General features: G+C 37.2%; 1 protein-coding gene across 1 annotated transcript in view; it reads left to right on the top strand.

Moving 5' to 3' along the window:
• FRK (fyn related Src family tyrosine kinase) overlaps positions 1 to 27,470 on the top strand; it is a 111,401-nt gene extending 83,931 nt beyond the window's left edge. Inside the window, exons 3-8 of the mRNA XM_002747050.6 lie at positions 9,101 to 9,264; positions 10,164 to 10,332; positions 15,323 to 15,481; positions 24,801 to 24,982; positions 26,075 to 26,240; positions 26,627 to 27,470. Of these exons, the coding sequence (XP_002747096.1) occupies positions 9,101 to 9,264; positions 10,164 to 10,332; positions 15,323 to 15,481; positions 24,801 to 24,982; positions 26,075 to 26,240; positions 26,627 to 26,838 (1,052 nt within the window). The 3' untranslated portion in view covers positions 26,839 to 27,470. The remainder of the gene's footprint in view (positions 1 to 9,100; positions 9,265 to 10,163; positions 10,333 to 15,322; positions 15,482 to 24,800; positions 24,983 to 26,074; positions 26,241 to 26,626) is intronic.
• The last annotated feature ends 306 nt before the right edge of the window (positions 27,471 to 27,776 follow it).

Here is a 27,776-nt window from a genome sequence, read left to right as displayed (position 1 = left end):
CCTTATATATTTTTTTCAGCCAAACTGCTGAAATGCTTAACTAATATGAACTCATAGTGTTTCACAAAAAGAGCAGCACAGCATTCACTTATTGTCTATAGGAATTGGAATAAGTTTGGTTCAATAATAAAGGTCACAATCCAGAAAAGGAATAGAAAATTTATTTCTCTCTCGTTCTGAGACACCTGAATTCAACTTTCATTAAGAATGACAATTTGCAAGTGTATGAACTCACCACTAACAAATGAAAATACTTTTAAAAAACAGTGTGCATTTGGTATTTGATTATTTATGAATATATGCAATATTAAAAGTGCCTTCATGCTGGCTACAATGTATTGAATTTCTCTGATGTAGCTTTTGCAGTCTTATTTTTAAATATTACATATATTCCAGTTTTGTTCAGATTGAAAAATTGAATGAACCACATATAAATACTCATCATGACAGAGATGAAAAAATATTTCTGCATTATATTTTAAAAATCAGGAAATTAGATATTGACTTACATGACTATTTTCTAGTAGTGTTTATATTCTGAGTTTTTTTTTTGCCATTTTATAATAAGATTCCAGGGAAGTCTTGTCAGTCCCAAACATATTTCTGTAATTAACTATTTAAATTGCAGCAGACATCTCAGAAATTTATATTTCACTTAAAAGCAAAGAGTTAGTGAAATCATTCATTCATTCATTTATTTAGTAGATGTTTCTGTTAGTCTATGTTACTCCATGCCAAGCTCTAATTATTTATTGGATGAAGACAACAGAGCCCCTGTCTTCACAGAAATAATTCTTCTGTGATAAACAGGTTTATGTGATAGAAAGGAGGACCTCAGGTGGATAGAGAAGGCTGACTCTGAGGATTTAAATTGAGAGGAAAAGAAGGGGCCAGCTTCCAGAAGATTCATAGGAAAAGCATTCAAGTGGGGTTCATAAGCTCCAAACTAAGAATTACTAAAGTTTTATGAAAGGACTACACAAAGAGATCAGAATTCAGGGAGAGAAAGCAATAGTCATCGGAGATCTTTGAACGCTAAGGTGGAAACATTTGGAAATTTTGAGATTTTTAAAAAGCCTACTTTTTTATTTTAATAATAAAGAAATAAAGGCCTGTGAGACTGACATGTTTTTGTTTATAGACTAAATTGTAACCTGGGTCTCCCTTTTCCAGTGTGTTGCTTTTTTTCTGTTAAACAAAATACCTCTCATTGTGCTTGAAAACTCTAGGTGCTATTGCCAAGTATTGGGTTTTACAGTTGAGAATTTAAATCTGCATCATAAAGATCTGGCAAACATTTATTTAGGCTTTATTTATATAATCAATAGCAATCACCAAAGCCATTTTTTTTTACTGTGATTTGTATCCCTTATTAAGAAAATCACAATGTGCACTTTAACTCCTCTGCCATCTATTGACATTAGTCTCTAGCTTGGAGACTATTAGATCTTTTGTGGTGTACTGTGAAGGAATTTGTAAGTTTGTGTCTAATTTCCACATAGTCTATTTCAATTTGGAACTAGTCGATGGTTCATCTTGTTTATAAAAGGGGAATTCTTTTTATTGCTTCCCATCATTTCCAATTACAGACCTATTGGCTTGCTAGACATCTCAGCTTTAATTTATGGACTTTTGTTTTTGATAGATGTCAAGGCTTAAACATTTAGACCAAGAATTTATATAAATAGCAAGTATATTATATATTTACATATCCTTCTACTTATATTTTTATAACTTTGTGGATAAAGGAATTGGGACTAACATGATATTGTTTATAGCTGTCTTTGACTTTGTGTTGGCTTTTTTTTTTTTGAGACAGGGTCTTACTCTGTTGCCCAGTCTGGAGTGCATGATCTTGGTTCCCTTAAACCTCTGCTTCCCTGGTTCAAGTGATTCTCCTGCCTCAGCCTTCTAAGTAGCTCAGATTACAGGCACGTGCCACCATACCTGGCTAATTTTTTGTATTTGTAGTAGAGACGGGGTTTCGCCATGTTGGCCAGGCTGGTTTTAAACTCCTGTTCTCAAGTGATCTACCCACCTCAGCTTCCCAAAGTGTTGGGATTACAGGCATGAGCCACCCAGCCTAGCCCTTTGTTGGCTTTTTAATCCATATACAGGAATTTATTATGAGATAAGCTCCATACTTAATAAAAGTCCTCTGTTTGATAGTGATTATATAGGGCAATTAACACTGGTCCAAGAGTCATAACCAGTGGGAATGCTAACCTGACAAATCAGAGTACAAGGATATATTCCAGAAACACAAAAAAGTTTAAGAAAATGATATTGCTCTTGAAGGAGTCAAATGTACTTTTGCTGTATTTTAATGTAAAGGAAAACATTAACATGATTGAATAATATCATTGCTGAAAGTAAAACATTTTTCTGAACACAGATGACATAACATTGTTGTCATAAACTGGAGGTGTGTCTTATCAGACATTTGGATCTGCTATGTGAAATCTGCTGGTTATAGAGCATGTTAGAGTCACAAGGCACCAAGTTGAATCCTGGCAGTGCCACCTACTCACTTTTTATTAGTAATAAAATGGAACTAATAAACTACCTTATATAACTGTTACAAGATAACAAAACAATGTAAAATAATACTTAGCATAATGTTTGAATCATAAATGTGAATATAACAGTGTTAAAATTGAGTTTTTGGTTGAGGTTATTAAGATGCAATAGAAGTAAAATTTCAAAGTCAGATCTCCATACTCAGAGTTATCAAAGGAATCAGTCAAAGATAGGCATGGCTGCTCTTGGATCGCTCAGCTTGTTAATGATTTGGAAAGAATACAAGGAGTGCAATGGAGGAAGAATTTGCCGATGGCATTTTACTTTTGAAGAAAGCTGTTGGCACACTGTGGGACCCGCTTTATTCTTGGGTTCATGAAGGGGACCCCAAACCTCGTGAAAGGGTGCTTCAGGAGGGCCAATCTGAGAGCTAACTCTCCACCCTCTCCAGTTGGGAAGATAGAACACAGGTGCCTGACTCAGGTTGAGAAGGCTAAAGCATCCTGTGGAAGTAGGAAAGAGGTGCCTTGGGGCACCAGCCTCTCTCTCCTCCAGGTAATTAATTGCCAGGGAAAGGGATGCGTAAATATTACCTTGGGACCGTAAGTGGGTCTCCTAATGAGCAAAAGTGCCATGGCACTGTAAATGGATAGTCTGGAGGAGTTTTGGGTTTTGCCCAAGAAAGCTTCTGCTGGAGGGTAAGAGGAGACCTATATGGGAGAAAATGGTAGGAGAATTGCTCAGGAAACAGAAGCTGAGAGGTGATTGGGTGCAGGCATCCTAGAAATGCCTGCATCTTAGCAACTGCAGTGAGAGTTCCTTTAGAGATGGGGAAGCTGCACAAGGCCTGCATGAGTGTCCCAGAGAGAAGTCAGCTTGAGTTTCTGCCAGCAGGCTTGGAGTGGGAAATCATCTGAGTGTGGCCTTCTCATCCTCTACTTCCTCTTCTCTCTGCTTTTACCCTGGATGCTTAGAATTCAGCTGGCAAGGGAAAGTAGGGGATCAGCTATAGCAGAGAAACAGAGAGGAAGCCACCCATATTATGTTTCCATTGCTGCCTTTTGGCCTGATGTGGGCCTGAGCTAGGGAAGGGAGAAGATTTGACATCTGATCACATAGCAGTAGTGTTTTGGTTAATGTCTGGGACTGGGCATTCTAGGCTTGAATTGAGACAGTGTTAGTGATTTAAAGTGGAAGTACGACTGTCTAATACCTAAAAATGGGCAGAAAAACTTTGCTGGAGCTTTCATCTAGGGACAGGGAGTATTATTCTCACAGACTCTAAATTAAAGACCATTGGGAAGAACATGAATGGTGTATGCTTTAATTATTAGTTGTCCTTGTCTGCTGTATTGGTTGCATTATTGTGGTTGCTGCTCTGTTAGAAAGGTTACCTTCAAATTCAGGGTTGTACACGTGAGGTCTTGATTTTTGTTTGATATTTCCCTGCATTTTTCTGGCTTACAGCAAATACTCCGATTCTGCAAGTCAACTCAGTTACTTAGAAGGACATTTTGTAGCCAGGTTTCTCACAGTGCTTACTAGAAAACTTATTTGCTTGAAGTTAATATTCTACATGTATGTTACTGAGAATTTTTATATCCAAGGTGAAAATTAGGTAACGTTTACTTTAAAAATGTTCTATACTGAGGGGAACGATTCAAGATGGCTGATCGCTAACATCTTGAGATTGCAGCTCCCAGTGAAAGCGCAGAGAACGAGAGGAGGCCACACTTTCAGACAAATTTTGGTTGCTCACGGACCAGAAGATTCCAAGTGGAGGAGCCGCACGGGTCACCAGTGCGACTCTTGTGGCCGGCACACTGGTTTTGCCAGCACCTTGGCACGGCAGCTCTTGGTGCAGAGTAAACGGGACTGGTTCCCCTTTTGACCAAGGTTCAGAGGAGCCGCACGGGTCACCAGCACGACTCTTGTGGCCGGCGCAGCGGCTTTGCCAGCACCTCGGCGCGGCAGCTCTTGGTGCAGAGTAAACGGGACTGGTTCCCCTTCTGACCGAGGTTTGGAGCTATGGGAAGGCAGAGTCGCCTATTACAGACTCAAGAAGGAAGCCAGACTAGAGATTCCCAGGCAGAAAAGCACCATCAGTCTTAACGCGCGGTTTTGGCCGGCGCAGTGGGTTGCTCATATTTTGGCCCTGGGAATTAACAACTTGGACGTCCACCCAGAGACCTAATCTGAAAGTTGGTAATTACAAAGGTGAAGGTGGATAAATTTACAATGATGGGAATAAATCAGCGTAAAAAGGCTGAGAATACTCGAAATCAGAACGCCTCTCCCTCTAAAGAGGATCACAGTTCCTCATCAACAAGGGAACAAGACTTGATCGAGAACGAGCACATCCCATTAACAGAATCAGGCTTCAGAAGATGGATAATAAGAAACTTCTGTGAGTTAAAAGAACATGTTGTAGCCCAATGTAAAGAAACTAAGAACTTTGAAAAAAGGTTTGATGAAATCCTAATGAGAATAGACCACTTAGAGAGGAATATAAGTGAATTAATGGAACTGAAGAATACAATACAGAAACTCTGAGAAGTACGCACAGGTTTAAACACTCGAATTGTTCAAGCAGAAGAAAGGATATCAGAGGTCGAAGTCCAACTTAATGAAATAAAATAAGAAGACAAGATTAGAGAAAAAAGGATAAAAAGGAATGAGCAAAGTCTCCAAGAAATGTGGGACTATGTGAAAAGACCAAATTTACGTTTGTTAGGTGTACCTGAATGCGACGGAGAGAATGAATCCAAGCTGGAAAATATTCTTCAGGATATTATTCAGGAAAATTTTCCTAAACTAGCAAAGCAGGACAATATTCAACCCCAGGTAATACAGAGAACACCACAAAGACATTCCTCAAGAAGAGCAACCCCAAGGCACATAATCGTTAGATTCACCAGGGTTGAAACAAAGGAGAAAATACTAAGGGCAGCCAGAGAGTAAGGTCAGATTACCCACAAAGGGAAGCCTTTCAGACTTATAGCAGATCTCTCAGCAGAAACTCTACAAGCCAGAAGAGAGTGGGGGCCAATATTCAACATCCTTAAAGAACAGAACCTTCAGCCCAGAATTTCCTATCCAGTCAAACTAAGCTTCACAACTGAAGGAAAAATAAAATCTTTTATGAACAAGCAAGTACTCAGAGATTTTATTACCACCAGGCCTGCTTTACAAGAGCTTCTGAAATAAGCATTACACATAGAAAGAAACAAACAGTATTAGCCTTTCTAAAAATATACCAAAAAGTAAAGAGCATCAACATAAAGAAGAATTTACATTAATGAATGGATAAAACAGCTAGTTAACATCAAATGGCAGTAATCCTAAATTTAAATAGACTAAATTCCCCAGTCAAAACATACAGCCAAAACCCAACGGTATGCTACATCCAGACCCATTTCACATGCAAGGATACACAAAGACTCAAAGCAAAGGGATGGAGAAAGATTCACCAACCAATGGAGAGCAAAAATAAATAAATAAAAAGCAGGAGTTGCAATTATCGTATCTGATAAAATAGATTTTAAAGCAACAAAGATATAGTGGTAAAAGGATCAATGCAACAACAAGAGCAAACGATCCTAACACCCAGATACATAGAGACTTAGACTCAATGAGACAGAAAATTAATAGGGATATCAAGGACTTGAACTCAGATCCGGGACAAGTAAACTTAATAAATGTTTATAGAGCTCTCCACTTTAAATACACAAAATATCCATTCTTGTCAATACCACATCACACCTACTCATAGGTTTAAATGAAATATTCATTGGCCATTATTAATACCTATTTTTTTTAGAATAAAGCAACATTTCCGTTCTCCCTCTTTTTCTTCCTCTTTCTTCCTCTCCTTCACGCCTTTTTTTTCTTTCCTTCTCTCAAAAAAAGAAGAAAAGAAATCGACTTGTAGACCTCTAGATCCAGGTCGGCAATGTCTCTCTCATTGTCTGATTTCTTTCCTTCCCTTCTCTCCCTCCCTCCCTCCCAGCCTCCCTCCCTTCCTTCCTCCCTCCCTTCCTCCCTTCCTCCCTTCCTGCCTTCCTCCCTTCCTCCCTTCCTACAAAAAAAAAAAATAATGTTCTATACTGAAATAATACAGCATTGACCTTAATGTAGCAGTTTCGAGACTCGATGTCCCATTTGTTCATAAACAGAAGCAAATAATCATTTTTTTAAAAGTATTCTTTTAAATTGCAGTGTGATACATACAATAAAAGTATACAATTCATAAGAGTTTAGTTTGGTGAATACAAAGTTTATAAACTCAGGTAACCAGCACCAAGTTAAGAAGCAGAATAAGGCTAACAACCCAGTCACTGACTCCTCATATCAATAGTTTTGCTTGTTTTTAAGATTTTTGTTTGTTTGTTTGTTTTTTAAGACAGTGTCTCATCCTGTTGCCCAGGCTGGACTGGAGTGCAGTGGCACAATCAATCATAACTTACTGCAGCCTTGACTTTCTGGGCTGAAGTGATCCTCTTGCCTCAGCCTTCCAAGTAGCTGTCACTACAGGCATGTGCCACCAACCCTGGCTAATTTTTTAAAATTATTATTATTATTGTTATTTTTTTTGTTGAGACAGGGTCTGCTGCTGTTGCCTAGACTGGCCTCAAACTCCTGGCCTCAAGTAATTTTCCCATCTCAACCTCCCAAAATGCTGTGAGTAAAAGCATGAGCCACCACACCCAACCGTGTTTTTTAATAATGAGACTATATATTTGAGTTTGCGAGATTCATTCACACCGTTGTGTGTAGCTGCAGTTTTTGTTTATTTACAAATATGCATTCCACTAGATGACAATTTTTTAGTTCATTCTGTTGTTTATTATTTGATAGATATTTGGATACTTCTATTTATTGGTTGATGAACATTTGGATTGCTTCCAGGTTTAGACCCTTAAAATCAGGCAACTAAAAACATTCTTAAACACATATTTTGGTGAATATATTGATTTTATGCTTAGGAGTAGAATTACTGTATTACATGTATGACTATGTTCAACTCTAGTAGATAAGGAAAAACAGTTTTCCAAAGTGGTGGTAAAAATTACTCTTCCATCAACTATGTGTGGGAAGTCACTCCACTTCTTTGTTAATACTGCCTTTTTTCATTTTAACTCTTCTGGTGCATGCCAATTCCTTTTTTTGAAAAAAAAAAAAAAATTGTCCTAGCTATTGGTGTGCCCTCAGTAAACCTCCATATGGGGATTGGGATGTCTTCTTCCCTTTCATAAGAGCATTGCACCAGCCTGACTAATCACTGAAGCATAAAATTATATATTTAGCAAGGAATGCAGAATAGCATTATAGTGGTAAATGCTGCCCAATGCTTATCAATAACTTTGTTAAGTGAAAGCATAAGTATAAAATGCATTAATCAATATTTTGAATGTAAGTGCAGAAATCCCTATTCAAAATAGTTTAACCAAAAAGGTAATTAATTGATTCTTGTAGCTGAAAAGCCAGGCTTGGCTGGCTCTGGGGATTAGGCTTCACTTTCCAAATCAAGACTGCTTCCCACTGGGCTGCTTCTTTTCTCAGGAAGCTTGCTTCCTGCCTAGAGGCCAGGATTCTGCCAATAGCTCCAAAATCCCATCAGTAAACCAAAACCAAAACAACAGCCACAGTAACAAAACTCTTCCTGTCTTCCTGGAACTTCCTAACTCAAGTCCTGGAATTGGGGGTTCTTGGCTCTTATTGCACTGATTCTGTCTTCTTCAGCTCCAGGTGGCTACCAGGTCCTTCTGGACCACATGCTTTTAGAGAAGCAAAAATTCCTGAGGAAAATTGGGGGTGCTGTTAACAGAAGAAGGGCCAAAGGGAGGTGGGTGGCAAGAGTAACAAAATATCCACTGCAGGCCAAACTAGGTAAAAATGATGCCGTCTAGTTATTCCTGTAGATACTACAGGACTTACTCTTGGAGTGAGCAATACTGCTGCGACATTGCATATGTGGACTGAATCAGTTTAGTCTCTGTGGAATTGCTGCTGTTGAACTGTGTTAGGACATTCGGTTACCAACCTGCATTGAGGTACAATATAATGAACAGTCCCGTGGAATTCCATGCATTATTCTAAGGTGGTATTGAGCATACTGTTTATTTCCGTCACCACATTATAGGATTTCATGGGAGAAATTTCTCCCTGGTTTCTGCACCAGGAAGAATTGAACTGTTTCTAAAAACCTTTCATGATTTTATCTTATGGACACTGTGAATCCCCAAAATGGTAAGATTTTCTTCTTTGCATTGTTAGAGTGATAGAGTCAATTTTATGGCTTGTTTTAATCACATATACTAGACTTAGAAGCATGAATTCTTTTAGTGCTAGCCTCACCCCTTTATTTTTACATTTTCTTTGGTATTATTTCCCAATTCTCACACCCTCTCTTTTGTTCTGTATTGTTGGTAAACTTTCTTAAGTCTTCTGAGACGAAGTTGAGAAATACATAGAATTTTATATAGATTTCATTTTATGCATTGAAAATGTCACCACAAAGTAAATAAATCTGCTTGTCTTTAGCAAGAAGTTTATTAATAGGAATTATTTTGGGTCTCAGTTTTAGATGGAGGAGTTGTAAAACACTACAGAATCAGAAGACTGGATGAAGGGGGCTTTTTTCTCACCCGGAGAAGAACCTTTTCAACACTGAACGAGTTTGTGAGCCACTACACCAAGACAAGTGACGGCCTGTGTGTCAAGCTGGGGAAACCATGCTTAAAGGTGAAAATGCTTTCAAGCTGTGTTTGTTTATTGAAGTTAACTTTTTTCCTCCAGATATCTGAATATTTGTCAGATATCTGGAGTAAAAAAGGAAGCAACCCCACTGGGCTGCTTCTCTTCATGGGGTGGCTAAAAAAATGACAATTTTATTACCTGAGGCAGGTATAGGCAAACCATGGCTCATGAGCCCACACTGACCTATGCTTGTTTTTAGAAATAAGTTTTATTTGCACAGATGCTCATTCATAGATGAGTTTTCTTTGGATTCTTTTGTGCCATGACAGCAGAGTTTAGAAGCTGCAACAGAGACCATAGGGCAGGTGGTAAACTAGACTATGAGTTCTAGAAGGGCAGGGGTCTTGTTTTGTGTATAGAAAAGTACCTAGTCAATGCTTAAAACAATTTTACTTACTAAATGAATGAGTAAATAAATTAATGAACAAATAAAGCAATGATAAAATGAGTTTGAAATATATAAACATTTAATTATGTAAAAATAGATGATGCATATAATATATACTATAGCCAAAGAGTTTGGGAAGGATTTGTGGGTGAGATGGAACTTCAACTGGGCCTTGGAACTGAGAGGATTTAGCTAAGCACAGGGGTAGAGAGAAGTCATTCCAGACTTGAGTGAGGATGGCGTTAGGTATGGGATCACACAGATGGACAACGAGGTGCCTGACTTCCCAAGATGTGGAAGATCAATCCGAAGAGTTAACAATGTAGATTCTCCCACCATTGTTTTTTGGTTTTGAAGTAATCAGAAGACTGTTTACAATGTTCTGTTTTTAAAAAAATGTTTTCTTTAAAAGTACCTAGATCATTATGTTCAACAAAATAATATTAAATCTACATTTTTTAAAATTAATAATTGCTCTTATTATTCTATGAAACAGATCCAGGTCCCAGCTCCGTTTGATTTGTCATACAAAACTGTGGACCAGTGGGAGATAGACCGCAACTCCATACAGCTTCTGAAGCGATTGGGATCTGGTCAGTTTGGCGAAGTATGGGAAGGTCTGTGGAACAATACCACTCCAGTAGCAGTGAAAACATTAAAACCAGGTGCGAGAATAATAAAGGTTAAATGGCATATGCTGATTTTTATGAGCTCAGTTTAACACTGTAAATACCTAAGAGGTCATGGGGTGGCTAATACTAGCAGCAAGCAGGTGTTGTGCTCATTCTCTCTAACCCGGGTGACTCCAACCTATGGCTAAGGCTTTAAAATATAAAAACAAGAGCACACTTCCTCAACATCAGTTGAGTCTTAAAATATTGCTGACTGAAGAGCCTGACAACTCATCTCTTCTCTGGGGTTAGAATTCAGTCTTCTAACGTCCTTCTTCCCATTTTGTTCCTAGTCTTAGTTAACAAATACTGACTTAACTGAAAATATTTTTAAAACATCAGAAGGAGGCCGGGCGCGGTGGCTCACGCCTGTAATCCCAGCACTTTGGGAGGCCGAGGCGGGTGGATCAAGAGGTCAAGCGATCGAGACCATCCTGGTCAACATAGTGAAACCCCGTCTCTACTAAAAATACAAAAAAATTAGCTGGGCACGGTGGTGCGTGCCTGTAATCCCAGCTACTCCGGAGGCTGAGGCAGGAGAATTGCCTGAACCCAGGAAGCGGAGGTTGCGGTGAGCCGAGATCACGCCATTGCACTCCAGTCTGGGTAACAAGAGTGAAACTCCGTCTCAAAAAAAAAAAAAAAAAAAAAAAAAAAATCAGAAGGAATCTTGATACTCTTCAGGGAACAACTATTTTTAAAAGTATAAATTTTGTACGGTTAAAAGGCAAAATGGTCCATCTAAAGAACCTTGTATTTGAAAATGTAGGAACTTTTTTTCCCTTCCATCTTCCTTTTTCCTGTGATGGCAAGTAAAAGTATACTGAAATCAGTATTTATTCAGCCAGGCTTTATCCCTCTATTTTAAAGAGAGATTAAGTAACTTTCCAAATACTTTCTAGTCATTGGATCTTTAGCAAATGTTTGAACTCTATGCTTCAGTTTTGTCCTTTGTAAAATAGAGATAATAATAAGGCCAACCAAGAAGACAAATTAAGTGATTAGTGGAAATGCTTTGTATAGTATCTGGTTCACAGTAAGTGACTGATAAGAACTAGTATTATTATGATGAAAAAGTCAGCAAATGGCATAGCTGGGATTTGTACCCACATCTATTATTATTGTTATCACACCCCATGGAAGTGACAGTCTATAAAAGTGCAACATTACCGTAGTAGCCTTATACGCACCTTTAATAACAGAGGTAAAAATAATAAACGTAGGTTAGATTGTAGTTTTCTGGGGCACCTGCATTATTTATCTGACCCAGAATTCTTAGAGGTTTGGAAAACCTCCTGGTGGCAGAACTTGAGTACTTGGGATTTGTTGGCCAACAGCATAGAGTAACATGATGGTTCCCATACTGTGTGCCAAGGCTAGTGGGGGCACCATGGTGAATTCACAGGAGTGCTGTGGAATATTTAAGAGTTTTGAAGTCAACATTCTGAATACTGTACAAGCTGCTACCTTGAACTAGTTCATGGTTTCAACCTTAGATCAACATTCCTTTGGTTGATCATATCTTTGTGAAGCTGGGTTTTTGATAGTTGCTATGGTCAAATGCAAAATCCACTCAAAAATCAATAGGGACCAGAACATGATTCTAAGATTGGAGAAGTTGTGCAGTGCCCCAGGGGTGCATATATCATTTTAGAAGCACTTGTGGTTAAGAATTAAATGAAAAATTATCTTTTCCTTTCAATTTACCTGAGTTACTTTTTCAAATGGCCATTAAATTGTTAGGATAAATACTTCTTGACTTGTTTGAATTTAACCCAGTAATCAAAAGAACTGTTAGGTTTTTATTTTCACTCGGAGACAACATGAAAAAAGTGATGGAGACAGTAAGGGTTCCGTGAACTGAAAACGTTGGGCTCCTCTGGTTTAACAAGTTAATGGTGTCAAACTTGATACAAGATAAACCCGTGTTTCAACCTGGCTCTGCCCCCTGTGACTTTGGACAATTTCTTAACCTTTTTGAATCTTCTCATCTGGAAGTGGTAATTATAATAATTCCTACTTTCTAGGGTTTTATGAGGACAAATGGAGTCAATGTACATAAAGTATATGCAGCAAGTTCTTAATAAATGTTAGTCTCCACGGGGCTGCTGACAGATGTGTCCACTGAAGTACAAATTTGCTAGTGCAGGAGTTCAGTTTCAGCATTTTCATCTGCCAGTTGAAACAAGAGAGAGGTACTTTTAAGCGGCCTGATGCTATATTAGTATTCCAGGTGAGGACATTCTATTCTAGCACCTTAGATTTTCACAATCACTGTGTGTATATACTTTTAAATCCCAATCTTGTTAATAATTGTGGCTAAACTTTGTTATCCAATCTAATAATTCTTTTCTAAGAAGAGGCAGCTAGCTAGCCTCCTTAACACTGTTCTCTAAGGAAGCCCTTTGGGAAGTCAAAAGACAACAAAAAAAGTCAGAGTCCTCATATTTAACAAACCCATGATAGTTTTCTCTCCAACAGGAATAATTATTATTGATTTACAGTATAATAGCCACAAACAGTTTAGTGATTGGTTAAATGTCTTCACTTCACTGAGGCCATTAATCAATCTTACCAGCTATTTATTGCTGAGCAGGCTACTATGCAATAAAGATGAGCTTGAAATGAACTCCCACAGTAGCTTTCACAGGCAAAAATTAATATTTAATGTTGCATTACTAGCTGAGTTGAGGTTGGGTTTCCTTTACTCTGCAGCTGGTCAGCCATAACCAGTATGGCCATGAAGGAGTGCTCTGAAGCAAACTTCACCTGCAGAGGCTTCTGACCTACTGTGATTTCAGTTCTTGTGTATAGTCTGATTTGGGAATGAGTTTGACTGTCCTGCATTTCATGAGTCTGATGGCTACACACATAGAAATTTTATTAACATTAAAATATATTTTATGTATAATTTTCTTTTTCTTTCTTTCTTTTTTTTTTTTTGAGATGGAGACTTGCTCTTTCTCAGGCTGAAGTGCAATGGCACAATCTCGGCTCACTGCAACCTTCACCTCCCGGGTTCAAGTGATTCTTTTGCCTCAGCCTCCCAAATAGCTGGGATTTCAGGCATCCACTACCATGCCCGGCAAATTTTTGTATTTTTAGTAGAGACGAGGTTTCACTATGTTGGCCAGGCTGGTCTCTAAACCCTGACCTTAGGTGATTCCCCCTGCCTTGACCTCCCAAAGTGCTGGGATCACAGGCACGAGCCACCGCACCCAGCTTAATGTTTTTGTATGGTGATCATTATTGCTGCTATCACTGGAAGCTTCTTTTTTTTTGATTGGTAGTGATGGGGTCCCCACCATATTGATATTTGATCATAGACCAAATTAGGTGTAACAATCAAGAGCAAAGTCCCTTATTGTGGTTTAGGTGTCCCATATTCCCAGCTCCGTTTTGCAACTATGATTCCAAATTTTAATCCTATTTGGTTGTGTGGAGCAAACCAGTGGCAGAGATGAAATTGATGGAGCTTAGAAACATGAAACTGAAAAGAGAAATTGGCCATTTTCTCCAATTATCTCTCTTTAAGTCCTTGTCCCTTTTCGTCCTTAGCCTATGAAATATACTTACAGCTGGTCTGTTTGTTTTTTTCAAGACTATGCATACCAATGATAATATAAGTAATGGTCAAAAGTCACTGCATATATACATGCGAGGCATTGACATTATCTTGGTAATGATCTTATGGTGTCAGTAAAAATATTAGTCACATTTTATAGATGAAGAAACTGAAGTTTAGAGTGATTTGATACAACTTGCTCAAGATCACACAGGAAGCTAGTGGCAGAGCTGAGATTTGTCTAACAGTGCAGTCTGATCAGTCCAGTTCTGAACTTCTGGCTTCTCAAAAGGTAGACTGCTTAAATGTGTTATGTGAAATGATGTGCAGGTCACATGTAACTAACTCATCTTAACTTCACATTAATAAACAAGTCACAGTGTTAACTTAGAATGTCGAAGATTATCCATGGCTGGGTTTATATATCAGTTGTAAAGTCTTCAATATGGAGAGGATGAGGAAATAGTAGTCTCTCTGAGCATCAGTGGAAACCAAATGTTCGTTATTCATAGTGAATACTAAGATATGAAATAACAGTAATCCTTTAATTACAGCAATGCTCTGAAACATCATATTCTAAAAGAAAAGATTTTAAAGTTACTGATGAAATGTAAACTCCACACAACTTTCCTCCTCTTGGATTTTATTTGATGGTAACTACTTGACACCTTGCATGGTGAGTCAGAGTGGAGCCATTAAAATACAATTTAATTGTAGAAGATTCTTCTAAATAGGGCTTAATACTGTCTCTCCTCCATTTGGCCACACGATTAAGGCTCTCATTGTGGAAGCAGATAGTACAGGAGAAAATATTAAATATCAGTTTCAAGTTGAACATGTAAAACAGGTGAAAAAAACTCCATTAACTTTTGGGGATGGTCTTGGATGTTTTCCACTTGGCCTACACACCATGTTCTTACAGAATTAAAGAAAAAACATGGCAGAATCTCACTGTTTTAGGATTTTTTTTTTCCCGGCTGTTCCCACAGTGGGCACTAAGGACAGGGCAGCTATCAGTCTTTTCTGGATACAAAAAGCTCTGGCTGCAGTACTTAAACATTCAGTGCCCTCCAGTGCTCGTGTTAATAGAATGTTTTCCTTTTGTGTTAAGATGGCTTGTTTTATCAATTAGATTGTCAGTCTCTCCTTTTTCCTTCATTTTTCATATAGACCTGAATCAACCTCTCTTCACCTACAGGTCATAACATATAAACCGTATTCTCCTGATGCACCAACACATCCAGTTATTAGGTTGCACTGGCTGAACTGATTCTCTTCTTGATAACTCTGAAGATTTGTGATACTGCTGCTCTTACTCTACTGAGATGCACGAGGCAATCTTGATGATTCCCACCAGGCTGCTGTGAGGATAGGAATGCCTCAGTAACATAAAGTGATTTCCCCCTCTTCTTGTTTCAGGTTCAATGGATCCAAATGACTTCCTGAGGGAGGCACAGATAATGAAGAACCTAAGACATCCAAAGCTTATCCAGCTTTACGCTGTTTGCACTTTAGAAGATCCAATTTATATTATCACAGAGTTGATGAGACATGGAAGTCTGCAAGAATATCTCCAAAGTAAGCTAAGGACTTAATAAAAGGAAAGGAAAAAAGAGGAATTTAGTTCAGCTCGTCCTATAAATGTCAATTTAGCAAGCCTTCTGAAACCCAAAGGATATTTACTATGTGTGTGTCTGTGAGAATGAATGTCTTAACATTGAATAGCTCACCTACTATTTAATAGGTTAAATATTGTATACTCAAAGGTAGGAAAGTATTTTGTACAGTGGAAGAGAAAATTATTCACAACGGATAGAGTGCTTGAATGTAATGTGAGAAATTAAAGAATGGATGTTTTGCATGATACTTTATTTCCTACACTAATTGAACATTATCAGTTATGGACCAATATTTTCTTTTTGCAAAATGTGTTAACAATTTTTATTTTAAAGTTTGGTATAAATATGATTAAATTCTTATAGCCTTACAAAAACCTACCTGACTGAAATCTAATAGTACCTAATCAGACTTTGTCAATGTTTCTCTTTTCCCTTCATTAGATCCTATTTCAAAAAGTTTCCTCAGGACAGCAAAAGAGCAGAAAAATATTAATATTCTGTAATTGGTGACAGACCATCTACTCACTTTCCCAAGCTCCCTTACAGCTAAAGCCTATGCCTGTGACCTGGGCTTGGCTGCTCAGATGCATCTACCTTAAATTAAGTAGGGGATTAGGGTACAAAGAACCAAGAACAGGCCAGCTATGATGGCTCATGCCAGTAACCCAGCACTTTGGGAGGCCGCTTGAGATCAGGATTGCTTGAGACCAGGAGTTTGAGACCAGCCTGGGTAATGTAGCAAGACCCTGTCTCTACAAAATACATATATATATGTATTTGTATATATATGCATATAAACATATATATGTGCAATTTAAAAAAGTGCAATTAAAAAAATATATAAATAAATATATATTTTTAAAATTGCACTTTAGATTTTGGGGTACTTGCGCAGACCAATATTTTCTTTGGCACGGAAGTTGGACCAATATTTTCTATGGCACAGAATTTGGGGACATGGAATACATTTGGGAAGAAAGGGAGAGAAGTATCCTATGTTTATTTTCTTTGCCGGTATTTGACAACAAAGCTTCTGACCAGAAGTAACAGAGGAAATTCTGTTTCCTTTCCTTTTGGACAAATCAAGTCAAAGAGGGTAGGGAAGTACAATTCTCTAAGGTGCTTGAAAGGAGAAAAAAATAATTGTTGTTTAACAGCTCTAATGTCTATTATATATGTCTATTAGACGTCTCAAGATGACATGCCCCAAACTGACCTCCCTGTATTCTCCCCAGTAATATGCTGCTCTTGCAGTCTTTCCTTCTTTGACCATATCAATACTCAGGCCTAATACCTTGGTGTCATCTCTACTTTTCATGTTCCATCTCTAGCTTGCTAGCAAAATCCCATTGCCTGGCCTTCAAAATATATAGAGAATTTTACATCTCCTCAATGCTCCTACCCTGATCCAGGCTGCCATCTCCTCTTTCCTGAATTCTGCAGTAGCTCCTGACTAGTCTTCCTCTTCTGGTTCTTGTCTCCTTCAGTCTCTTCTCAACACAACGGCTAGAGAGCTATAGTTAAAATGTAAATCAGAGCATGTCTTTTCCCCAGCTCAAAAGCTGCAATGACTCCCATTGGTTCTTATTTCTGTGTAACTTATGAAGTCCTTCATGGCCTGGCTCTTTATTCTCCTACAACCTTCTTCTTGCTCAGTCTGTGTCAGCTACACTAGCCCTCATAGCTATTTTTTCCAACCCTCTGGACATGCTTTTGTCCAGCTCATTATTTCCTCTGCCTGAATTTTTGTTGTTGTTGTTCTGACATTTATTCACATGCTCATTTCACATTTCCTGAACATTTTTACTTAGATGTTTCCATCTTGGTGATTGCTTCACTAGTCACTCTCTGAATTTTAAAATTTAATCTCTTTCTACTGGCCGTTAAAATATTCTTTTCCCCCTGCTTTTAATGTTCTCTTCTTGACTGTTAAGCATCTTATAATACTGTATAACTTAGCTTATTTTTAATATCCTCTGAATATAACTCCACCCAGGCAGATATTTTTTGTTTGTTTGTTTCAGAGTTAGAACACTGTCTGGCACACAAGAAAGTGTGTACTAATTAGGTACTGAATAATTAAATTAACTTGGGACCATCTTGAACCTAACAAGATTAGGACTTGGAATCAAACTTGTTTTTAGACTCTTGGTATAAGCTTGAAAAGATCCACTTGGTACATGGCCAACTCCTTTAGCATTGAGGATTTTTGTGGCTTGGTAATGCGGTATACTCAGGGATAAGTAGGAATCCTACCAGTTTCAAGGTTAGGTGCTTGTGGTCAAGTTTATCAGTGCTTTCATTTGCCAGGATAATGCTTAGCAGCCAGGAGGAGTAATGAAGAAGTGCCCACTGCAGATAGCCCCTTCCATGCTGTTTACTTAGACAGTATGAGGCTACTGCACCCTTCAGAGTAGGAAATCTGTATTATGCAATTTTCTCCAGTATTATGTCTGTCAACGCAAACCTTTTTCTGTCCACTGTAATAGGATTAGATGTCATAAGTGATAGTTGAAATAACATATATATATTTTCTTTATAACCATTTTTGTAGTCTCTAAGCTTGGCTGGATAATTTTTGTAATAAGTTTCTCCAAAATGAGAGACACCTGTCAAAAAATTTTAGTATTGATGGTAATTAATGACAGATACATCTTATTACAATTTAAAGAGGATACAGATTTCCATCTTAAAAACATTTAGTTTGGCTTGTTTTTCCCCAGTAAATGCTTATAGAACATCTAATATGTATTAGGCAACTTGTCACCTATCCCTTTGAGTAATAGAAATTCCTATGAAATGGGGGAGAATAATTGCAATATTTACTTCATATAGTTGTTTGGAGTATTAAATTAGATGATTGACTGAAAATGAACTATACGAGATCATGATAGGAGAGGATCATATATATACTTTTTCTCTTTAAAAAACACTTTAGCACTTACTCTGTGACAGGCAATTTCTAAGTCTTTTATAAATATTAAATTCATTCAGTTTTCTTTTTTTTCCAATTTTTAAATAAATTAAACTTTAAGTTCTGGGATACATGTAAGGAATGTGCAGGGTTGTTACATAGGTATACATGTGCCATGGTGGTTTGCTGCTCCCATCAACCCATCATCTAGATTAGATATTTCTCCTAATGCTATCCCTCCTCTTGTCTCCCAGCACCCAACAGGCCCCAGTGTGTGATGTTCCCCTCTCTGTGCCCATGTGTTCTTATTGTTCAACTCCCACTTATGAGTAAGAACATGCAGTGTTTGGTTTTCTGTTCCTGTGTTAGTTTGCTGAGAATGATGGTTTCTAGCTTCATCCATGTCCATGCAAAGGACATGAACTGATCCTTTTTTATGGCTGCATAGTATTCCAACGTGTATATGTGCCACATTTTCTTTATCCAGACTAACATTGATGGGAATTTGGGTTAGTTCCAAATCTTTGCTATCCTGAATAGTGCTGCAATAAATATACATGTGTATGTGTCTTTATAGTAGAATGATTTATAATCCTTTGGATATATATCCAGTAGTGGGATTGCTGGATCAAATGGTATTTCTAGTTCTAGATCCTTGAGGAATCAGCACACCAAGCTTCCACAACAATTGCACTAATTTACACTCCCAACAGTGTAAGAACGTTCTTATTTATCCACAACCTCTCAGCATCTGTTGTTTCCTGACTTATTAATGATTGCCCTTCTAAATGGCATGAGGTGGTATCTCACTGTGATTTTGATTTGCATTTCTCTAATGACCAGTGATGATGAGCTTTTTTTCATATGTTTGTTGGCTACATAAATGTCTTCTTTTGAAAAGTGTCTGTTCATATCTTTTACCCACTTTTTGATGAGTTTTTTTTTTGTGTGTATGTGTATAAATTTGTTTAAGCTCCTTGTAGATTCTGGATATTAACCCTTTTTCAGGTGGATAGATTATAAAATTTTTCTCACATTCTCCAGGTTGCCTTTTCACTGATGATAGTTTCTTTTGCTGTGTAGAAGCTCTTTAGTGCAGTTAGATCCCATTTGTCAATTTTGGCATTTGTTGCCATTGTTTTTTGTGTTTTTTAGTCATGAAATCTTTGCCCATGCCTATGTCCTGATGGTACTGCACAGGTTTTCTTCTAGGGTTTTTATGGTTTTAGGTCTTACCTTTAAGTCTTTAATCCCTCTTGGGTTAACTTTCATATAAGGTGTAAGAAAGGGGTCCAGTTTCAGTTTTCTGTATATGGCTAGCCAGTTTTCCCAATACCATTTGTTACACAGGGAATCCTTTCCCCATTGCTTGTGTTTACCAGGTTTCTTAAAGATCAGACGGTTGTAGATGTGTGGTGTTATTTTTGAGGCCTCTGCTCTGCTCCATTTGTCTATATATTCATTTTGGTAGCAGTACCATGCTGTTTTGTTTACTGTGGCCTGTAGTATAGTTTGAAGTCAGGTAGTGTGTTGCCTCCAGCTTCGTTCTTTTTGCTTAAGATTATCTTGGCTATATGGGCTATTTTTTTGTTCCATGTGAAATTTAAAGTAGTTTTTTTCTAATTCTGTGTAGAAAGTCAATGGTAGCTTGATGGGGATAGCATTGAATCTGTAAGTTACTTTGGGCAGTATGGCCATTTTCATGATGTTGAATCTTCCTATCCATGAGCATGGAATGTTTTTACAATTGTTTGTGTCTTCTTTTATTTCCTTGAGCAGTGGTTTGTAGTTCTCCTTGAAGAGGTCTTTAACACTCAATCAAGTAAGTATTGATGGAACGTATCTCAAGATAATAAGAGCTGTTTATGACAAGCCCACAGCCAATATCGTACTGAATAGGAAAAGCTGGAAACATTCCCAGCTTTTGAAAACTGGCACAAGACAAGGATGCCCTCCCTCACCACTCCTATTCATCATAGAATTGGAAGTTCTAGTTGGGGCATTAAAGCAAGAGAAACAAATAAAGTGTATTCAAATAGAAAGAGAGGAAGTCAATTATCTCTTTGTAGATGACATGAATGTATATTTAGAAAACTCCGTCATCTCAGCCCAAAAACTTCTTAAGCTGATAAGCAACTTTAGCAAAGTCTCAGGATACAAAATCAATGTGCAAAAATCACAAACATCCGTATACACCAATAATATACAAACAGAGTCCTAATTCACAGTTGAAGAAACAGGTATAGAGAGATTAAGTAACTCATCCAAGGCGGAAGTTTGGCTTCATAGTTCATGCTTTTAACTATATTCACAGCACTGATGTTATCTCTGTAACATCAATCTGTATTAGTTGTCTATTGCTGCACAAAACATTGCCACAAAACTTAGTGGCTTAAAGCAGCAAATGTTTATTATCTCACAGCTTCTGTGGTTAGAATCCAAGTGTAGCTTAGCTGGGTCTCCTAATTCAGGGCCTCTTAGAAGGCTGCAGTGGAGGGGGTTGGCAAGTACCCAATCATGAGAAGGCTCTAATGGTGGTGGATCCAGTTCCAAACTCAGTGATGTAACTCTTGGCAGAAGTCGTTTCCTCATGGGCAGTTGGACTGAGGAAATCAGTTCCTTTCTGGTTGTTGGTTGCAAGATGCCCTTTGTTCCTTGCTACAGGGACCTTTCCATTGGGCAGCTTGCAACATAGCATCTTGCTTTATTAGAGTGAGCAAGTGAGAGAACAACAGGTGGAGATTATGTGTAAGGCAAAGTCAGTCTCTTATATTATACTCTTTGAAGTGATACCCCACTACTTCTGCCATATTCTGTTGTTGAATGAGTGACTAGGTCCAGGCCACACTCAGTTGAAGAGGCTATCACAAGGGTTTCAATATAAGGAGGTACAAATAACTGGGAGTCAATTTAGAAGATACCACATAACTTACTGTTAGTAACCAGCTTGTCTTAATTTCCATACAGTTCTTTTCTTATAGAGTGAATTTGATGTCAAAAGACCTAGCTATTTTGGTCATCATAGCAGCAATGTTTTGCCATTTTGCTGCATACTAAGTTATATTTTATTTTCATGCTCACATCTTGTTTTAGAGTGAATAATATCAGCTGCTATAACATAGAATTCAAAACTCTCTATGACTTAATAACAATAGACTTTTTTGTTTGATGTGGGCCAGACTGCTCTGCTAGGTGGCTTTCCCTAAAGGATAACACAGGGATTTAGACTCATGTGACTCTACCATTTTGAATTGCATCCCTCTAGCCATAAAGATGTGGAAGATTTTAAGAGTCAGGCTTATAAGTGATGTACATCATTTCTGCACACAGTGCATTGCCCAGAACTAATGACAGGGCTCAACTTAACTATAAGGGAAGATGGGAAATGTAGTTTTATGTGTGTGCCCAGGGAAAAAAGAAAGGACAAAAGAATTGGTAAGCAGTTAGTTTCACCTCACATCTTACTGAGATATGCTACTTGCCTTAAAAAAATAAATATATGTACAAACACATATACACATACACATTGCTTAAGTCTTTCCTCTGAAAAATTCTTTTGACCCTGTTTATTTATTTATTAAAAAGTAGTATATATGTAGAAAACACATAATCATACACTTTAGTTTAACATGTAATTATAAAGCAGACAAATAAGCAACCACTTAGTCACTGACCAGAGCAAGCATTAAAACATGGCCAGCACCCCAGAAACCCCCTAAATAGTTTATCAATTAAAAACCCTCACAGTCCCAAATTTTATGATAATTGCTTTCTTGTTAGTTTATGTTTACCTCTACCAGAACCCTCTCGTCTTCCCTCTTGATTAGGGTTTTGGAATTTGCCACCTCCTCATTCTGTCTCCATGTCCTCGACTTCCATTTAGCCCTCAAATCCTTATACCTGATCTCCAGTCAAATTCATCTTCCTATCTCCAAGATCACCAGAGACTCCCTTATTATATTTGACAAATGTCTTAGTCCTTTTCTTCATGTACTTACTTGTAGAATTTGACTATAATGACATTTTCTCTTTATCAAAACCTTTGATTTGTTACAAGTTTCTCTAGTAGTTTTCTTCTCTTATTCTTCTGGCTGATTCTTCACAATTTTCTTGTAGGTTTATCTTCCTCTGCCCACCCTCAACATTGGCGTTTCTCTGTCACTTCCTAGCAATCTCACCCACTTTTACTGTTTAACACCCAGTTATAACTTATGACTGTTAAATCTACATCTCTTGCTGCATATTCTCCCCTGAGTTTCAGACCCATAGATTATCTTCCTTCAGTCATTTCCACATAGGTAATTCATATGTATCTCTAGCTTAGAAAGTTCCATGTTTTATTGCATTTTAATTCTCATTTTAACAACAAATACTATAAAGTAGTTACTATTATCACTGTACAGATGAGGAAACTAAGTCATAGGAATGTTGAGCTGCTTGCCTAAGGTCACAAAGAAATATCAGGCATAGCCTTGATTTAAAGTCTGGCCCTCTAACTTCAAACTAGGTCTCCTGACCTCTGTGCTGTATATCACTGCCTTTCAAGTCAGGGCTTGTGTCTAAGATTTTGACCGTGAGTCTAATGGACTTTATGTAATATTCAGCTTATTCAGACAGGGATACGTAAAAATAATATTAGTTTAAGTTGATGTGAAATTCTCTTAATTCTCCAGGCATATAAAAACATCTGTCAACAGCATGGCAGCTAAATCCTACCCAGGAATGACTTACCCCATTTCAAAGTAGAAGGAGTCAGTATTATTTTTATGTACAAATATAAAATAGATAGCTCAAATACAAATACAAATGAGTCATCACCACAAAATAGTACTGACATCTCTCTACTAATAATCTAACTGATTGTACTATATAAATTTCTTATACTTAGTTATAAAGAATGAGTAGTAGGAAAAACTTTGCCTATTGAAGGTATGTTTTTTCTTGGAGAGATGAGCAACTTATTCTAAGAATAACAGACCAAGGCAGAGAAATAAAATAATGTATCAAGCTTGGTGGTACAAATGTAATATACATACTTTATGACTGTGGATAGTCCTTTCATTTGTGTTAGTGAGCTAGTTTTTAAAAACAATATGATGGAAGAATGAGAAATTTTAATTGGCTCAGTCATAAAAGTTAATATTGTTTTATAGGGTCAATGACTAAAAAAAGTATGCAATGCTTGAAAGAAATTCAGTATGAGTTAAACAAAATTTCCATGAAGAAAAAGTCAGTGACGTGATGTTGGAATCATGTGAAAAAAAGCTCAACAGCACTGATCATTAGACAAATGCAAATCAAACCCTCAATCAGATACTATCTCACACCAGCCAGAATGGCCTTTATTAGAAAGTCGAAAAATAGCAGACGCTGGTAAGGTTGTGGAGAGAAAGGAATGATTATATACTCTTGGTAGGAGTGTACATTAGTTCAACCATTGTGGAAGACAGTGCAGTGATTACTTAAATATCTAAAAACAGAACTATTTGACGCAGCCATCCCATTACTGGATATATGCCCAAAGGAATATAAATTTTTTATCATAAAGACACATGCACATTATGTTAATTGCAGTAAAGACAATAGCAGAGACATGGAATTAACCTAAATGCCCATCTATGGTAGACTGGATAAAGAAGATGTGGTATGTATACACCATGGAATAGTATGCAGCCATAAAAAATGAGATCATGTCCTTTGCAGCAACATGGATGCAGGGGGAGGTCATTATCCTTTGCAAACTAATGCAGGAACAGAAAACAAAATCCCCTATGTTCTCACTTATAAGTGGGAGCTATGTTCACCCACATAAGGGGGAACAGCACATACTTGGTCTTATGAGAAAGAGGATGAAGGTGGGGAGGTGGGAGAGGATCAGGAAAAATAACTAATGGGTACTAGACATTATACCTGGATGATGAAATAATCTGTGCAAGAAACCCCCATGACACTAGTTTACCTATATAACAGTCCTTGAAATGTATCCCTGAACTTAAAATAAAAGATAAATAAATTTTTTAAAAAAGCAAAAAGGCAAAACAGCCAGACTCTCAGATAATTGTAGCCATGTTTGGATCATATGATAACTTGTTACTTTTAATACTCATTCAGGGAAGGGAGGGCCTTGGAATATGTTTGGACTCTGAAAAAATTGTTGCCATAGTACCTTTCACAGCAAATTAAGTTGTGTTAATATATATATATATATATATATATATATATATATATATATATATATATTTGCTCAACAGATGAGTGCCATTGTACTTAATCTCCCTGAAAGCTCATTGATTTTAAATTCTCAAAATTCACTTTAATAGTTCAAATGTTCTCTAAAGTATCTTACTTTTCTCCTATTCCTCAGATGATGCTGGGTCAAAAATCCATCTGACTCAACAGGTAGATATAGCGGCACAGGTTGCCTCTGGAATGGCCTATCTGGAGTCTCAGAACTACATTCACAGAGATCTGGCTGCCAGAAATGTCCTCGTTGGTGAACATAATATCTACAAAGTAGCAGATTTTGGACTTGCCAGAGTTTTTAAGGTGGATTTAGTTTTGTTTTACTTACTTTTTGTAATAGGCCCAAAGGCTAACAGTTAGTAGACCAATAGACACACTGCTATTCTTTAAAACAATGTTTCTCCAAGTTCTGTAGTCCATAGACCACTTCCATAGTCCAAGATCTTAAAGACAAACTACCTACACATTCCTATTTCTTTGCCAAGAAGAATAAAAAAATAGAGAAAACGATGACCAACCAGATTGGAAAGTATGTAATTAAGTTTATAGTTGAATTAATGATCTGTTTTTTCAGTTAGTACCAGTCACCTCTGTTTGCCTCTATTTCCGTCACAAAAGCAATACACTTTGTACAGTGTTACCCTAACCACTGTTACTCACTGTGTGCCAGACCAATTTGGATGCTGTCAGAATTCTTCAGCAATCATTGGCTTTAAATTTCCTTCATTTTTATCTCAGTCTGAAAGATACTATATAGGAGACACTATATTAAGTGTTTTTCTCTTAAATTAGTTTTAAATTTCCATATTATACCCTAAAAATATGGGTGTAAGGCATGAAGCAACAAATAAATGATTCCCTTTTAATCTTCATGAATTCATCATTTTTTTCTTTTTGTAAATTAATTAGTACCCTAGTGAGTTGATAGATTAATTTTAATCACATGGATCCTACTTTTCATTTTTAGCAAGTCGTTACATAGTAATTATCAAAGTCAGTGACAATAGACTTTGCTTCCTTTTTTTTTTTTTTGCTCAAGACCAGATGTGAAGCAAGAATCATCATGTATTAATTATCCAAATGTAGTAGAATATTTCGTTCAGTGCTATTCGTGGCACACAGTAGGCTCTCAAATAATATATTACTAATGACTTCCCACATATTTAACAGTCTTGTATGCCAGATTCAGAATTTGCTACTGTAATTGTCAATTGATCTAAGCTGATTTTTGAATCGTTTCTCTCTAAATTTTAATGTGAGGCAGGTTATAGATTAATAAGGGTAACAAAAAAAATTGCTTTAACTTGGCTTCTTTTTTAAAAAAAATTTATTTTCTTTTTTTTTTCCCGCCTGCCCGCCCTCCTACCTTGACTTGATTCCTTAATGCATTAACAGGTAGACAATGAAGACATCTATGAATCTAAACACGAAATAAAGCTGCCGGTGAAGTGGACTGCACCCGAAGCCATTCGTACTAATAAATTCAGCATTAAGTCCGATGTGTGGTCATTTGGAATCCTTCTTTATGAAATCATTACTTATGGCAAAATGCCTTATAGTGGTGAGTAATTAATTCTGAAGTGGGCCTTTCTGCTGCAGGTCACTTACTTAGGTGTGACTTTAACTGCTTTGCCCAGACTTAGAGGGCAGACTTGAGGCTGACCATACCATGTATCTGCGGGAGCTTCATAGATAAAATTTGATGATGATAATTTGCATTAATGAGGTGGTTTATTGCTTCCCTCTCCTTTGCTATTGAATTGCAGTCTTATAGACATCACTTGCTGCAGGATTTAGTTTAATCTGTTTAACCTGGGAAGGGGATGGTGGACCTCAAAGCTTTGCCAAGGAAATTGACTTACTTAGTAATCTGGAATATAAATGGCTATAAGTTTAAGACTCTGATCTTTAACTCGTTTTTTGTTGGTTCCATTCTGTACTTTCTAGGTATGACAGGTGCCCAGGTAATTCAGGTGCTGGCTCAAAACTATAGACTTCCGCAACCATCCAACTGTCCACAGAAGTTTTACAACATCATGTTGGAGTGTTGGAATGCAGAGCCTAAGGAACGACCTACATTTGAGACACTGCACTGGAAACTTGAGGACTATTTTGAAACGGAATCTTCATATTCAGATGCAAATAACTTTATAAGATGAACACTGGAGAAGAATATCAAATAATGAAGTAGCAAAACAAATTCAAATAATTCATACAATATTATCAACCAACTGCAAAATCAGTTTATCTTGACAAATTGAAGTGTTGGGATAAAGTTGTCATGTATTATATAAAAGATTATTTGTGCATTTTATTGACTGGGCAACACTGCAGGACAGTCAAGATGATATATAATTTTCTCACTGCCTGGTAAAATTAAGCACACTAAACGAAGTTATTTTTCTTTTTAAGAGATACTTATGTTTCTATTGTTTAAAATGCCGATCAAGAGAATCAACAGATGATAGTCAGTTTTTACTCAGTGACTGTTGTAGCATTTTCCTGTTTACTGATTAGAGTGGTTATTCATTATTCCTCAGATTGCTGAATCCCATCAGGCTGTTATTATGAAGGAATTTGATTGCATTGCTGCACAGCAGGACCTGTGCTTTGAGATTTTTTTTTTTTTTTTTGCTCTTTTAAAATATCCTGTAACTACAATGATGGTAAAGCCATGTTAAATGACTTGATTGTACTTGGAGTAATTGCATGGTTTTTTTTTTCTATGCATAAAAAAAGATGCAGCTGTTGAGAAAATGAATTAAAATCTTTTTCATTTTGCAGAAGGAAATGATGGAATTTTTCTGTACCTCAGTATGTGTCATCTGAGAGTCATATACATTAGTTTTAATCTCTTAATGTTGAGAATCGGGTTGCAAAGCTGATGAGTTATTATCTATGGAAATGTGAGAAACATCTAACAGCCGGCAAAATCTGAGAAATGAGAGAACAGTAGGATTGCTGTGGCCTAGACTTCTGAGTAATTAATAAAGAAAAAGAAGTACCCTTTGGCATACAGACAAGAGTTTTAAATGGACTACAAAATAGGACAAACTTTATTTCAGAACTAGAGGCTAGGAATAATATCTGAACTTCG

The sequence above is a fragment of the Callithrix jacchus genome, chromosome 4 (genome assembly GCF_049354715.1).
Source record: "Callithrix jacchus isolate 240 chromosome 4, calJac240_pri, whole genome shotgun sequence".
NCBI lineage: Eukaryota > Metazoa > Chordata > Mammalia > Primates > Cebidae > Callithrix > Callithrix jacchus.
This window is presented reverse-complemented; position numbering and strand designations above follow the sequence as displayed.